Source organism: Cetorhinus maximus, chromosome 10, assembly GCF_964194155.1.
Source record: "Cetorhinus maximus chromosome 10, sCetMax3.hap1.1, whole genome shotgun sequence".
Taxonomy (NCBI): Eukaryota; Metazoa; Chordata; class Chondrichthyes; order Lamniformes; family Cetorhinidae; genus Cetorhinus; species Cetorhinus maximus.
This window is the reverse complement of record NC_135888.1, coordinates 91,237,962-91,254,255: the sequence shown is the minus strand read 5'-3', so window position 1 is coordinate 91,254,255 and position 16,294 is coordinate 91,237,962. Positions and strand designations below refer to the sequence as shown.

General features: G+C 44.4%; 1 protein-coding gene across 1 annotated transcript in view; it reads left to right on the top strand.

The window, feature by feature from the left end:
* LOC144685834 (glutamate receptor ionotropic, delta-2-like) overlaps nt 1-16,294 on the top strand; it is a 428,425-nt gene that overhangs the window by 322,646 nt on the left and 89,485 nt on the right. The window contains exon 10 of the mRNA XM_078550780.1: nt 6,051-6,248. Coding sequence (XP_078406906.1) covers nt 6,051-6,248 — 198 coding nt within the window. The remainder of the gene's footprint in view (nt 1-6,050; nt 6,249-16,294) is intronic.

Here is a 16,294-nt window from a genome sequence, read left to right as displayed (position 1 = left end):
GCGCAGCCAAACTTAAGGTTGGCGGGCGGGCAAAGAGCTCAGGCAGCCTTTACATTTTTCATGAAACCTCATCTACGGGTGGGATGAGGTTTCAGGAAAGGTTTATTAATTAAATAAAGAATTTTCAAACATTTGATGAACGTGTCCCAGCTCATATGACGGCGTCACATGAGGGGACATGTCTAAATAATTTTTTTCCTACTTTAACATTCCAAACTTAATCTCCCTGAGGCACGGAGCTGCCTCAGGGAGATTTCTGCGCTCTTTCACGCACATACGCCGACTCGGCTGCGCACCCGCTGAACTGAAAATCTAATTGACGCGCGGTGACATCGGGATGCAAGCCAGACATCACCCCCGCGTCATTTTACACCTCGGCAAGCGGGCCCCGTCCCCGCTCGCTGAGCCGAAAATTCTGCCCAGGAAATTCAAATACCTTTTTAAAAGTTATTTGTCTCTGCTGAGATCATAATAAATACCATTCGGCGGAAAAATGCTTCTCTCTATCTATCCTTTCTGAAGAAGAGTCATGTTGGACTCACAGCATTAACTCTGTTTCTCTCTCCATTGATGCTGATAGAGCTGAGTTTTTCCAGCACTTTCTGTTTTTGTTTCCGATCTCCAGCGTCCTCAGCATTTTGCTTTTATTTTAGTGTTTAATTCACAGCCACTTCTCTTCCAGGAATGTCTACCTTGAAGTTCTGCTCTTCTGTCCAACAGGATTTCCATTTGTCTCTTTCACCTTGTTCGCCTTCATTGGTTTCCGTTTCCCTCCTGGTGTTTGATAAGGTGTTTACCAAAACTCACTTTCACAGCCACATATCCTTCCTCAATGACTGTCTCTGGCTCTAAGTTCTAAAAAAGAGTCATATTAGACTCGAAATGTTAACTTTGTTTCTCTCTCCACAGAGGCTGGCAAACCTGCTGGGTTTTTTCAGCACTTTGTTTTTATTTCTATCCCCTTGTATTCTAGACCAATAGATATGAAGGCCAGCATTCAGTATGCCTTTTTGATTATTTCCTGTACCTGTATTGATATTTTAATGATCCATGTATCTGGACCTTCAATTCTTTGCCCTGTCAGTAGCCATTTAACTCACTGTGGCACTGAATTTCTGCATCTCTGGCTTGTTCCAAGGACACGAACATATGAATGAGGAGCAGGAGTAAGACATTTGGCCCTTCGAGCCTGCTCCGCCATTTAATAAGATCATGGCTGATCTGATAGTAACCTCAAATCTGCATCCTGTCTTCCCCGATAACCTATCGCCCCCTTGCTTATCAAGAATCTATCCAACTCTACCTTAAAAATATTCAAAGGTTCTGCTTCCATTGCCTTTTCAGGAAGAGAGGCCCAAAGATTCATGATCCTCTGAGAGAAATAAATCCACCTCATCTCTGTTTTAAATGGGCGACCCCTTATTTTTAAACAGTGACCCCTAGTTCTAGATTCTCCCACGAGGGGAAACATCCTCTCCACATCCACCCTGTCAAGAACCCTCAGGATCTTATATGATTCAATCAAATCACTTCTTACTCTTCTAAACCCCAACAAATTCAAGCCTAGTCTGTCCAACCTTTCCTCATAAGGCAACCTGCCCACTCCAGGCAGTGGACCTTAGTGATGTCTCTCAAATGGCAGCACACTATTACATCTCGCAGGTTACTGATGTCCTGTTTGCAAGAGCTGGGTAATGCATACAGTTTCAGACAGATGGGCCCTCGCAGATGCAAAGGGCAGTGGGATTTGCCTTCATTCCCTGGTTCCTGCAGGTGCAGGGCATCATCAGTTGCATCATGTAGACATCAAAGCACCCAGTGAGCAGCCAGTGAGATCATTAAATAAATGGATTGTATTCCTCATGTTGGCTTTTACAAAGGAGGATTGTGAATAAATTCCAGTCATAGTAAAAGGCAGGAAAATTGGTCCAAACACGTATAGAAGTTAGTAAAAATAGTGTTCCGCAGCAAATGGAAAGATTAACTATCCACCATGTTCTTAAAGATAACTGCTCAATATATCATGGAATTAAAGGAGGAAAGTAATAGAAGCTTCATAAATTATAAACCTAAGGACTGAAGGATAGCAGATGTAGCCCTAATATTCAAAAAAGAAATAAGACATGGCCTGGTAATTATTGGCAAATAAATCCTAACCATATGGCCAAAAATGTCTGAGGGCATTCTTCACGATGCTGTAAGTGAGCATTTCAAGAGCATAGGCATGATAAAAAAAAAACAGGTATTTGAGGAGATAAGCTTTCTAGTAGGCAAGATATAGCCAGTAGATAATGTTTTGTTGCATTTCAAAAGGGGTTTAACAAAGTTCCCCATGTGAGGTTAGTAAGCAGGTTTAAGGCTCATAGAACAAAGCAATGGAATAGGGTTTAGATAGATAGCTTATTTAAAGATTGAACACCAACGTGATAAGAAACATGCTTCTCTCTATTGTGTTATAAAATTCTGAAAATTTGTGAGTTGACAGATTGCCTGGTTAGACTGCAAAATGCTATTTGTAACATAGAATAGAGGCTATTGATCAAAGGAAAATTCTATGACTGGTAAAAAAGGTACAAACCAGTGTAATACAACAATGATCTGCTCTGAGATTGTTATTATTTACATTATTGTGAATGCTATGGAACATGTCTGTATGATTATTAAATTTGCTTACAACCATGATCTGCAGGCAAGTATGAGTGGAAAATGATTGATTGTCTTCAGAGAGGCGTGGGACAGTTGTGCAAATAGGCTGTGACATGCCAGATGTGCATGAATATTAAGTAATACATATAGGAGCAGGTAACATTCGATCTGTGTATGGCATGAAACAAAATTATTTTAAAGAAAATATAAATGGGTTGTTTGAGAGTGGTTGAAAAGGAAACATTTGAGAGTGGTTACTGATCATATTCTAAAAGTATTTGGACAGTGTGAGAGAGTTCTGAACTGTTAATAAGGTAAATTGCATACTTGGTTGTATCTACAAGGTATCAAATTACACTTCAGGAGAAATTACACTGATATTGTACAGATTAGTGGTGATGCCAATTCTAAAGTATGAGGTGCAATTTTGGCTACAATATTTGAGGTGCTTTGAAAACAAATTAACCTGAAAGGGTTACAAAAAAGTGGCTCACAAAATGTTTTCAAATATCCAAAATAATGGAAAGAAATTCTCAAAAAACACTCCTATAATGACTGCAAAGAAATGCAAAAAAGAGCCCCTTCACAAATAACGCTTCCTTTGCTTCTATTTCAATTAAACATGCAGGAAAAAAAGAGAAAAGTGAGCGAATTATAGCCAACATTGAAATATTTTTACATCAAATCTGAGGTTTTCATAAGGAGAGTGTTTTAAGTGGGCTCAATGATTTGAGTTCACTAAACACAGAACATGCCTGAAAGAACTGACACAGTGACTGTTTTCCTAATTCTGTGTCACTGTGTCTGCTGAGCTGGTGCACTGGACAGGAAGAGACAGAAATATTGAGACTGTTGGCTCTAGTTTATAAGGTGAAGAATAAGCAACGCTTATCTGAGTGTTAGGAAAGGCAGAAATAGACCCTAGAGTGAGCTGAATGGCAACCATGTTAGTTGTTAGTAAAGAAAGAATGAAAGATCTGCGTGGCAACAAAATTGAAACAGATGATTACCTCAGAATGCTTTGCACGATTTAGTGTTCCTGATCACTGATAGCCACACTTTTTTTCATCATCATGCAGCCTGTACACTGAACCCAGTGGCATGTATGGCCAAATTGCCTTGTGTGACTCCTGGATTTTGGGGAATTAGACAGTGTGGTGAAATTAGTAACCATTTTCTGTTTATGTTGCTTCACACAATGGGGTTAAAAAACTATCAAGTGTTGTCCATCCTGAGCAATGTTAGTTGTTCAATTTTATACATATACCTATGGGCAGTAAATTGGCTTCAATTTCAGATAAAGAAAGAACACATGAGCATTTATGTGGCACCTTCACACGCCTCCCAAATATATTCCCAAGCAGTTCACGTACAATTCATTGCTTTAAAGTACAGACAATTATTAATTAAGTAAATGCAGCAGGGATTTTTGCACACAGCATTGTCCCACAAAAGCAATGAAATGAATAAACAGCTACTCTGTTTTTGACTATATCAGTTGAGGGCATGTTTGTTGGCCAGGATAACATTGTGGTCACCTGCGAAAGTTTCCATTAAAATCAATGAAAACAGATAGACAAAGCCTCCGTTTGATGTCTCAAATGAAAGATGAACCTCTGAAAATGCATCTTACACTGAAGTATAAACCTGAGCTATATATTAAATTTTTGAGTGGGGCTTAAAGACACAGCCTTGTTTCCACTTGCCTCAGAGATTAACACTGGAAAAGACAGAGGCATTTAATTTGAGGACAATGGTGACCTCAAAGACCACTGGCAAAACTGTTCCTGCAGTGGGTATTTCCTACAGATGTCTAATAAGCAGATGGCAAAAGCTCTTAACCCACCTTTCTGCTGATTTTATTTCATTTAATTCATAGTCCCACTTGATTGGTGTGATATTTGACACCCTTGTGCAGCAGATACATGATTAGAGTTGTCAGAATTGTTTAAATACAACTCACTAGAAAGAAAAAAAGCATATTCAAGTACAAATGTAAACTCCTTTTATTATGAGCCATTATCTGAGTCTGAATTGGTATCATTTTGAAAATGATTTGGTTTTATCTGAATTTGTTCTCTTTGAATCAGTTCAGCACTAACGAATGTTGCAACTTACAGGTCAATTACTTTGTTAGGAAATCTGCACTTGAATGCAGATGTAATTACCGAAATGTGGAGATACAGAATCAGTATTCAAAACTGAATTTAACTGATTTGTAATGCTTTGAATGTTCTCATTATTTTAATTCATTTGAAATAATAATGCCAAAAGCGTATGAATAGATAATGGAAATTATCACCTAAGAATTTTGATTATAGCTGGCTGCTACCTCTACATAAACTCATGTTAAGCACTTGGTCACTACTTGACCATTCAAATAGTACAAAGTTTATTTTTCAGCGTGAGATTCTATTTTCTTCTGTGGTTTCTTCTCTCAAAGAACTAGACTTCTTGTTGGGGTACAGTTCCAATGGTTGCTGGTTGCCCTCCAGTATATTGCCCAAATAACCATCAATCATCTGTAAATCATGACGATGACAGCAGTCTATTCACTCATTGAGGCATCACAGTCAAGATCGATCCTGTACTTACTTGACAATTAAATATATGTGCACTTTCCAGGGAGCTACCAGGAGCCGGAAATTTCACTGATATCTTTTTCTTCCCAAATCTGGAAGCACCGAGGCCAATAGTAGTGCAACCCAACTGCTCAGATTAGAGATTAAATCATCTAGTCTGTATGGCTCAGCAATACATTGGATAAATTTGGCAAGCCACCAGGATAGCCAATGCTAAATTATTCAAATTATATTATTTATAGGATAGCCAATGCTAAATTATTCAAATTATATTATTTATGTACAGCCATTAAGTGTCAACTTTTGAATTATCTTTGTTGACTATTGCAGAGATGCTAACTTTTGTCTTCTATGGAACTGTTTCTTAAGTAGTGAGAGAATTACCAGAAGGGGAAAAAATAAAATAAATCCTGTTTAGTCTGTGATCTAAATGAATGTGTGCAGTCCTATACAGGAACCACATCACCCAACTCTTTTGCAGATATGCCACCTGTGTGTTAGAATAAATAAGATGCATTAAGCACAATGATTCAGTTTTCAAGTTTAACAGCGTTTAATCTGACACTTTGAGAAATATTCTCTTTAACAAATGTTTTAACAAATATGTAATGTATATTTATTTTGTACAGATTATTTTAGAAATGTACATTAGAAAAACATAATCCATGTAACTAAAATGTGCCTTAGAAAATTGCTATTTACTTCAGAAAATTATATAATTTTATTAATAGTTTAACTGTAAAACTACTGTTAAATTTTATGTCCAAAAATTGAGCTTGACAGACTCAGATATGATCTGATGTTTTCTCTTAATCTTTCCAGGTTCCTCCGTTTGTTATGGTGTCAGAGAACATATTTGGTCAACCCAAAGAATTTTGTGGTTTTTCTATAGATGTTCTGAATGCCTTATCAGAGCATCTTGGCTTCAAATATCAAATTTATCAAGCTCCTGATAATCAATATGGTAAATTACAAAGTAATGGAAAATGGAATGGAATGATAGGAGAGCTTGTTAACAAGGTAAGTAGTTCACGGCTGAAAAATTATTAATGGCCCAAGCTTTGCAGTACAAATGATGGTGAAACTGTCAGTGTGAACCGTCATTACTCCTCTGAAACTGACAGCAACTTCTGAAGTCTGCAAATTCATAGTTAAACATGGAAATCCAGAAGTTGCTGTCAGTGATACTATGCTTCTGTACAGGGTGCATGGGTGAAGTTGCCACAGATTACAATCAATTAGAAATTACTGAACCAATAAGAACCGTCACTCTTACTCTATCGTAAGAAAAACCCTTCAAAAAGTTCACACCTTATGGAATAAGGTATATGGCTTTTAATGACATATTAGGTTCATAACAACCACTGAGAAATCTCCACGAAAATCTGATTTTACATTTTATATTTTTCTATTAATGAAATGATTCCATTATGATAAGCAAAAACTCTAAAGTTTTGAAATAGTTCTTTAAAAAGTTTAGTTATAACTCAGAGCATTTTATTTCCTGGTTATTTGTGAGGGTACTTCAATGTGATTGGCTGCTTATTCTGCTTAATGACATCATTGTTGCTAGACGCCAGAAGATCCCCTTTATTCAAATTAATGTGGAAAGGTGAAATCTACACAACAGAGATTTTTAGATCTTTGTGGACTGTATAGTATTGAATCTCCTTTGGTGTTATTCATAGATTCAGCGAAAGAGTTTGTAACAGGCCTGAAATTGGCACTTGGGTACATATGTTCTTCTACTTCCACTCTTTCAGAATTATGTTTCATTCTTGCTTATGACTCAATGACCCAGAGTTAATTTTCCAACATGCATTTTTCCAATTTTCAACTTTGCTCAAAACATTCTAAATGCTTTGGATTACTTTTTGCAACGTTCTTTTGATTCAAAAGAGACAGTTACCAACTTAAAGCATCAAAGATTATTTCACAGTTTAGTTTTCTGATTTTTATGAGGCTTCAATCAAAAATCATCTCAGAAAGGAACACCTGTGGATTATTAAGAGTTCAGTTTGTGATTGTCACTTTGAGGGGAGGCAGTGGCGTAGTGATATTGCCACTGGACTAGTAATTGAGAGAATCCAGGGTGCTGCTTTGGGGATTCAAATCTCACCATGACAGATGGCGAAATTTGAATTCAATAAAAATCTGGAATTAAAAGTCTAGTGATGATCATGAAACCATTGTTGATTGTTGTAAAAACCCATCTGGTTCACTAATGCCCTTTAGGGAAGGAAAATCTGCCGTCCTTACCTGTTCTGGCCTACATGTGACTGCAGACCCACAGAAATGTGGTTGGCTCTTAAATACCCTCTGAAATGGCCTCATAAGCCAGTCAGTTGTATCAAATCACCAGACAGTCGAAAAGGAATGAAACTAGACAAACCATCCGGAAATGACAACAGTAAACTCAGCCTGTCAACCTTGCAAAGTCTTCCTTACTAACATCTGGGAGCTAGTGCCAAAATTGGGACAACTGCATCACAGACTAGTCAAGCAACAGCCTGACATAGTCATACTCTCAGAATCATACCTTACAGACAATGACCCAGACACCGCCATTACCATCCCTGGGTATAACCTGCCCCACCAGCAGGTCACACCCATCAGAGGTGGTGACACAGTGGAATGCAGTCAGGAAGGAGTTGCCCTGGGAGTCCTCAACATCGACTCCAGACCCCATGACGTCTCTTGGCATCAGGTCAAACATAGGCAAGGAAACCTGCTGATTACCACATACCACCACCATCCCTGCCACTGGCCCCTCAGCTGATGAATCAGTGCTCTTCCATGTCGAATATCACTTGGAGGAAACACGGAGGGTGGCAAGGGCACAGAATGTTTTCTGGGTGAGAGACTTAAATGTCAGTTACTAAGAGAGCTCGGTAGCACCACTGCAGACTGAACTTGCCAAGTCCTAAAGGACATAACTGCTAGACTGGGTCTGTGGCACGTGGTGAGAGAACCAACATGAGGGAAAAACATACTTGACCTCATCTCACCAACCTGCCTGCCACAGATGCATTTGTCCATTATCAATAGGAGCGACCACCGCACAGACCTCGTGGAGGTGAAGTCCCATCTTCAGGACACCCTCCAGCGTGCTAAATGGGATAGATTTTGAACAGATCTAGCAACCATGAGGCACTGTGGGCCATCAGCAGCAGGAGAATTGTACTCAAACACAATCCTTAACCTCCTGACCGGCATATCTCCCACTTTACCATTACCATCAAGCCAGGGGATCATCCCTGGTTCAATGAGGAGTGGAGGAGGGCATGCCAGGAGCAGCACCGGGCATACCTAAAAATGAGGTGTCAGCCTGGTGAAACTTCAACACAGGACTACTTGAATGCCAAACAGCATAAACAGCAAGTGATAGACAGAGCAAAGTGATTCCAAACCAACGAATCAGATCCAAGCTCACCAGTCCTACTGCATCCAGTCATGAATGGTGGTTGACTCACTGAAAGATGTGGCTCCAAAATATCCCCATCCTCAATGATGGGGAGCCTGGCACATTAGTGCAAAAGATAAGGCTGAAGCATTTGCAAGAATCTTTAGCCAGAATTGCCAAGTGGATGATCCATCTCCGGAGTCCCCAGCATCACAGATGCCAGCCTTCAGCCAATTTGATTCACTCCAAATGATATCAAGAAATGACTGAAGGCACTGGACACTGCAAAGGCTGAGGTCCCTGACAATATTCCGGCAATAGTACTGAAGAACTGTGGTCCGGAACTTGCCAAGCGGTGTGTACAGCTACAACACTGGCATCGCACAGTAATGTGGAAAATTGCCCATGTATGTCCTGTGCACAAAAATCCAACCCGGTCAATTACCTCCTCACCAGTCTACTCTCGAGCATCAGTAAAGTGAAGGAAGCGGTCATCAACAGTGCTATCAAGCAGCACTTGCTTAGAAATAACTTGCATACTGGTGCTCAATTTGGGTTCCACCAAGGCCACTCTGCTCCTGACCTCATTACAGCCTTGGTTCAAACATGGACTAAAGAGCTGAACCCCAGAGGTGAGGTGAGAGTTTCTGTCTTTGGCTTCAAGACGGCATTTGACCGAGTGTGGCATCAAGGAGCCCTAGCAAAACTGGAGTCAATGGGAATCGGGGCAAACTCACTGCTGGTTGGAGTCATACCTAGCACAAAGGAAGGCGGTTGTGGTTGTTGGAGGTCAATCATCTCAGTTGCAGGACATCACTGCAGGAGTTCCTCAGAGTAATGTCCTAGACCCAACCATATTCAGTTACTTCAGCAATGACCTCCCTTCCATCATAAGGCCAGAACTGGGGATGATCGCTGATGATTGCACAATGTTCAGCACCATTCGCAACTCCTCAGAACAGAATTGGTCCATGTACAAATGCAGCAAGACCTGGACAATATCCAGGCTTGGGCAGACAAGTGGCAAGTAACATTTGTGCAACAGAAGTGCTAGGCAATGACTATCTCCAACGAGAGAGAATCTAACCATCGCCCCTTGACATTCAATGGCATTACCATCGCTGAATCCCCCACCTTCAACATCCTGGGGCTTACCATTGACCAGAAACTGAACTGGAGTAGCCATTTAAATACTGTGGCTACAAGAGCAGGCCAGAGCTAGGAATCCTGTGGCGAGTCACTCACCCCCTGACTCCCCAAAGCCTGTTCACCATCTACAAGGCACATGCCAGGAGTGTGATGGAATAATATCCACTTGCCTGGATGAGTGCAGCTCCAACAGCACTCAAGAAGCTCAGCACCATCCAAGACAAAGCAGCCCACTTGATTGGCACCCCATCCACAAGCAGTCACTCCCTCCACCACCATTGCACAGTGGCAGCAGTCTGTACCATCTACAAGATGCACTGCAGGAAGTCACCAAGCCTCCTTAGATGTCCTTAGACAGCACCTTCCAAAACCACAACCACTACCATCCGGAAGGACAAGGGCAGCAGACAGATGGGAACACCACCACCTGGAAGTTCCCCTCCAAGCCACTCACCATCCTGACTTGGAAATATATCTTTGTTCCTTCACTGTCGCTGGGTCAAAATGCTGGAACTCCCTCCCTAAGAGCACTGTGGGTGTACCTACACCACATGGACTGCAGCGGTTCAAGAAGGCAGCTCACCACCACCTTCTCAAGGGCAATTAGGATGAGCAATAAATGCTGGCCTAACCAGCGATGCTCATATCCCATGAATAAATTTTAAAAACAACTTAATATTAGGACCTGGCCCTTGCACTTACCTAGTCATAGGATGTTATGTTCACAGCACCACCTACTCATGCAGTACCATTGGAATGTGAAGCTGCTCACTATTTTTAACACATAGCAAATGAACATTATGTCCTCAAACTTCATGATAATCATGTAATCAAATATATTTAGTTTTATTGGCACATTTTTTAATGCATCTAGTGAAACTAAAAAGTCATTGGGCGGAATTTTCCATACCCGCTTGGGTGAGCAGACAATATGGCGCGATCAGTTTTATGACTGCGGGAAACCAGTTTGCAATCGTCCACTCATCCTGCCAACAGTGGGCCGCATTTTTTGCCATCGGACATCGGAACCTCATTGTAATACATCAGCATATCATTATCAGGCTAGCCCTCCAGAATCGTTCCCCCACCATGGATCGTCCATCCATGTCGGCGGGAAAGCACTTGGTGGCCTGTACTTTGAGGGGAACTCGGAGGTGAGTACACAGTAATGTTATGCAGTGCTTGCCAGGATCGTCTGTTGGACCTCAAGCTTCAGGGGCGTCGGGGTTAAGGGCAGCCCTGCCGTTGAGGCTCCTGGTGATGGCCAGGTCAGAGGGTGGGGGGGAGTAGGGTAAGGGCAGCCCTGCCGTTGAATATAGCGCTCAAGCATTTGAAGTGTGGGGTAGGGTGGATGAGGAAAGTGGCCACGCATTAGGGAAACCTGTATAAAGTGACCATTCCTCTGCAACTGAGACAGTGTAGGCGCAGCCACATTGCTATGATTGGGGCCGGGCTCCTAGCTTATCTGCCCACACAAGCAACACAGAGGCATCAAAGTGCCACCAAGTGCTCCAGAGATCCCCCCTTCCCCCCGCCCTCACTAGCACAGACTACAAATTCACGAGCATTTTAGTGAACTTTTGGATGACTGCACATGTTGTACAATCTCCTCGCTAAAGCTGGTCCTGGAGCAGTCACTGCTGGGGGTGCTCACAGCCCCTTGCAATGTCAGCATCCCAGTCTGGACCAGTCTCCCCCATGGTTCAATCTAACAGGACAGCCATGCAGCACACTAATCACTGGCCATCCAAGTGATGGCCAGCAGTCTCCAGTAAGTGTTAAGGGGCCATCACACTTAACCAGGACTGGTTCTTAGTACACCCATGCTAACCACGTGTCCCTCTCTTTCATCCTGCAGGAGGAGTACATCAGGAGCATGGAGCCTGGTGACTTAGCTGTATGCCTGATGGCCTACAAAGCACAAAGACGATGGAGGAGAGAGTGACTGAGGTTGCTGCTCCTGGCTGCGCAGAGGCAGGAGAAGCATCCTCAGGAAGAAGGGGCGGCTGAGGCTCCCGCACGTGCTGCCCAAGAGCCACAGTGAGCCATCGCAGGCCGGTGCCTAGTGACACCCAGTGTCTATAGATGCTGCCTTTCATTCCTGCAGATGACCAAGAACCAGTGTCACCAAAGACTGCACATGTCTAGAGAACTGGTCGGACACATCTGCAGAATTTGGCGCCACGGGGACATGGAGGACATCCACTGTCAGTGGCCGTGAAAGTGACCGTGGTGCTTTTCAGGGCTGCACAGGTGACCTCTGTGGGATATCACAAGCCTCCACTCACAAATGCATCCATGAGGTCACGGATGCCATCTTTGCGAGGGCACACAACTTTGTGCATTTCGCCCAGGACCAAGACAGCCAGGATGCAAGAGAGATTGGATTCTCCCAGATCTCAGGTTTCCCACAGGTACAGGGTGCAATTGACTGTGCTCATATGATGCTCAGATCTCCGTCGCAACACGCGGTCAACTACATTAACCTCAAGGGGTTCCACTCGCTGAATGTGCAGCTGGTGTGCAACCACCAGAAATGCATCCTACAGGTGTGCGCATAGTTTCCAGGAACTATGCACGACACCTACATCCTCAGGCGGTCACAGATTCCTGGAGTCCACAGAAGCTTCAGGGATGGCTCCTCAGGGACAAGGGCTACCCGCAGAGGCCATGGCTGATGACACCCGTGCGGCGGCCTCAGATTGCAGCAGGATGACGCTATAATGAGGCTCATGCTGCAGCTCACAACTTGGTGGAGCAGACCATCAGGATGCTGAAGATGAGTTCCTGTGCTTGGACTGACCTGGTGGAGCCCTGCAATACATCTGCAGGGAATGTCATGCATCGTCGTTGTCTGCTGCGCCATTTACAACCTAGCGCTCCAATGGGGAGATGAGCCAGCTGAGGAGGAGATGAAGGAGTTGTACATCTCCTCCGATGAGGATGCCGCCGACAGGGATGAGGCTGAAGAGGTACTGGGAGGTGACGATGATGGGGATGAGGCCCTCGTCCTGGCTAGAAGAGACAGGCAGGCTCAGGAGGCCCTCCTAGCTGCTAGATTTGTGGAGGATGATGACAACATGCAGTGAGGTGACTCCATAGATTCTCTCATCACACCTGTGAACGTTTGATACCAGTCTGGCTTATGGCAGCTCGAATACCCTCTAAGAATGCTCTTGTCATGGAGACGCAGTGGAGGCCCTGATAGTCGCTTGATTGCAGGAGGATGATGACGACATGCATTGGGGACACTCCATAAATCTTCATATAGCCTCTGAGAATGTCTGACTCCTGTCTGGCCGAGGGCAGATCACTTGCGCTCTGCGATCAGGGTCATATCACAGAGATGCAGCCTTGAAACTTTTGAAGCGTCAGAGCCGTTGTCCATCTTCAGCACCTGAGCCCTTCAGGAAAACAGCATCACTGGTCACAGATGCTGAAGAAATGGGGGCCAGCCCCACCTTAAAGGTGCTGAGAGCACATAGAGAGAATGACGGAACTCTGTGCTACCTGCCCACTATATTCTGGCAACAATGACCAGCACTGCCGAGGTGCAGGCATCAGTAATGTTTCCAGGGAGTGTGAGGCTGGACCATCACTGTGGTCTGAAGGCTGCACAAAGCACAGGGAAGAGGCCCTGGACTGAGACACCTGCCTTTATCTTTTGCAGAAAGGTTTCACATCTGAGTGACAAGAACACTGCTCATCAGAACAAGGAGCCATAAGCAGGGAGACATTCTCGGGAGTTTAGTCACAATAGTGAACAGTGTGTGCAAATAATTAACACCTGTGCCCAGGCAACTAATTCCCCTTAGCTTTCTTAACCCTGTTGCTATGTCTTGGTGCTCCCCAGACATCCACAGTGGAGGTGGAGGCAGCCTGCCGACTGCAACACCCTATCTGTGATGACCTTGGTGGGCATCCTCCGGGGGACTGGGACTTGGAGGGCCCCAGCCTGCTTTTGGGGTCTTGCTGTGTGGCAGTGGCACCCTCCTCGGTCTGTGGAGCTGGAGCTGGGGAGGTCACAGGAAGAGGGGAGTTGGATCGGCCAGATACTCTCAGAGTCACCTGGATGGATGGGCCAGGAGTGTGCACCTGCAGATCCTCCTCCCTACGGGTGCCCAGGGGCCCCAGGCTGACTCCTTGAGGAGCAAGGGTAGCTGGAGTGAGATCGAGTTGCCCAGCAACCATCTCATGTACACACTGTTGGAGGCCAACTATTGCTTCAGCAATGGAGTTGAGCCCGCGCAGCAGTGCAGGAGTGAAGTCCTGGGCCAAAGTCTCCATGGCGGCTGCCATCCTACAGTGTTGACCTCGGTGCGTTGCAATGCCGGCGCTATCACCTCAGACTGAAGGCAGACAGACTCCTCCATCATGCCTTGCAATCTGAGGAGTGCAGCAGACATCCCTTCCTGATGTTCCCGAGCTTGCCTTTGCTACTCCAGCAACTGTGACATGACTGAGTCCAGAGGCTCGTTATCTGACTCGGACTCAGCAACGTTCTGGCCTCCAGTAGTCCTCCGAGTGCCGGGGACCTGGGAAGTCCCTGCCTCCACCTGCTCTGTATCAGACGGTGTGATGTTCTCTCCAGATTGTGATCCCGAGGCTATTCTAAAGCTAGGCCCCACCGAGGTGTATGTCTCTGCGCTGGTGGGGAGTGTGGGTGAAAGCTGTGACGGGACTTCAGGGAGGGTGCTTCCAGATTCCTCTTCAGAGGGTTTTTCGGGGCTTGATTGGAGACCCTGGGTCATGGACTCTGTCCGCTGTTTGGCAGATCTGCTTGCGGAAGCAAGGGGAGATAAGTAGTCCATGGCAGTGGCCTGTGAAAGTGGACACATCACTCACAGCATGGTTGTCTGATGGATGTTGCACTGCTGGGTCTTCACTTGATAGAGCACAGCCGACCTCACCGTCAGCACAGGACTGGTCCAGATCCTCACCAGCCAGCTGGATGGCTCTGTTTTCAAAGCCTGTGAGGACCTTGATTTCAGGCATTCCACCACCAGTCTGCGACCTCTCCCTCTTGTTGTGTACCAGCTGGTCCTGCCTGAATAGAGATGGAGACAGTGTAAGCATGATGCCTGTCAGGCCAGATGATAAGTATGTCTGGCATGTGTGGGTGATGAGTGGTCCCATGGATGGGATGAGGTCAATGACGGTGAGTGTGAGAGAATGAATGGTGATGTCCCTTGAACCGGATGTGGATGTCCCTTGAACCAGATGTGGATGTGTGATGGGTTTGTGAGTGTGTGAGTTGAGAATGATGAGAAGACTGACTTACCCTGGTGGAACGGAGGATATCATTCATCCTTTTGCGGCACTGGGGTGACTGTTTTCTTTTGAAGGACGTTGGCGCTGACCGCTACTGCCACCACCTCCCAAGCCAGGTTAGAGTTCTTACTGCCCATCCTGCGGCCAGACCAGGGGTAGACAACATCCCAGTGGCCCTCCACAGCATCCAAAAGGCGCTCTAGGGACATATCACTGAAACTGGGGGCTGCAGTCTTCTTCAGTTTCAGGGCCATGTCTTCCATGCAGCAGTGGTGGTCTGGAAGCACTGAGATGTGTGCTTGCGGCTGGACTTTAAATATGGTGCCCGGCATGATGCAGTGGCGAGGTCATGGTGTGCAGGCGAATGAGAGCCCGCCCGCCATGGAAACGGCATGTTTCCCGGGAGTGCATAATGTGGCTGGTTTGGGACAATATGGTGTGAAAACCTGCCATCGTGGCTGGCAAAATGTCGTTTTACCCACCCACTACCGCACTTAGTGCAAATTTGGGACAATTCCACCCATTAATACAATTTAGCTGTCGAAAATGCATATAGGAAAAATCAGCATTTTTCATCTAAAGAATTTCAAAATGTTCCAAGATGCAAACCTAATATTTTAAAAAATCCAAAATTTATGTGTTTAAAATCAACTTATCTACCAGGAAAATGATTTGCAGAATAAAATCAAACTATTGGCTGTGCTGGGAGAAACAGTTTAGAAACATTTTCTGCAGCAACCTAACTGCACAATAACTGTGAAAAGCATCCATTTGCACCAGGACATCAGAACAGGATGAGGCCATTTAGCCCCTCGAGTCTGATCTAATAATGAGATCATGGCTGATTGACAATTCCATATCCCCCCACTTTGCCCCATATCTCTTAATATCTTCAGTGAACGAAAATTATCAATCTCAGATTTAAAATTAATAAATGATCTATCATAAATTGCTGTTTGTGGAAGAGAGATCTAATCTTTTATCACTTCTTTACACAAAAAGTGGTGAGAATATGGAACTTACTACCACTGGAAGTGATTGAAGCAAATAGTATAGATGCATTTAGAAGGAATTGTTTCCTAATTTCACTTCTGAAGAGCTTGGTCCTTTTGTTAGGTTACGATCCCTAGTCCTAGACCCCTGATGAGCAAAAAAAACTCTGTTTCCCTCTTGGTTCCCCTTCATAATTGTGAGACACCACTAGTCACATTCCACCAATAGATTATCCCTACTCTCTGTCTCC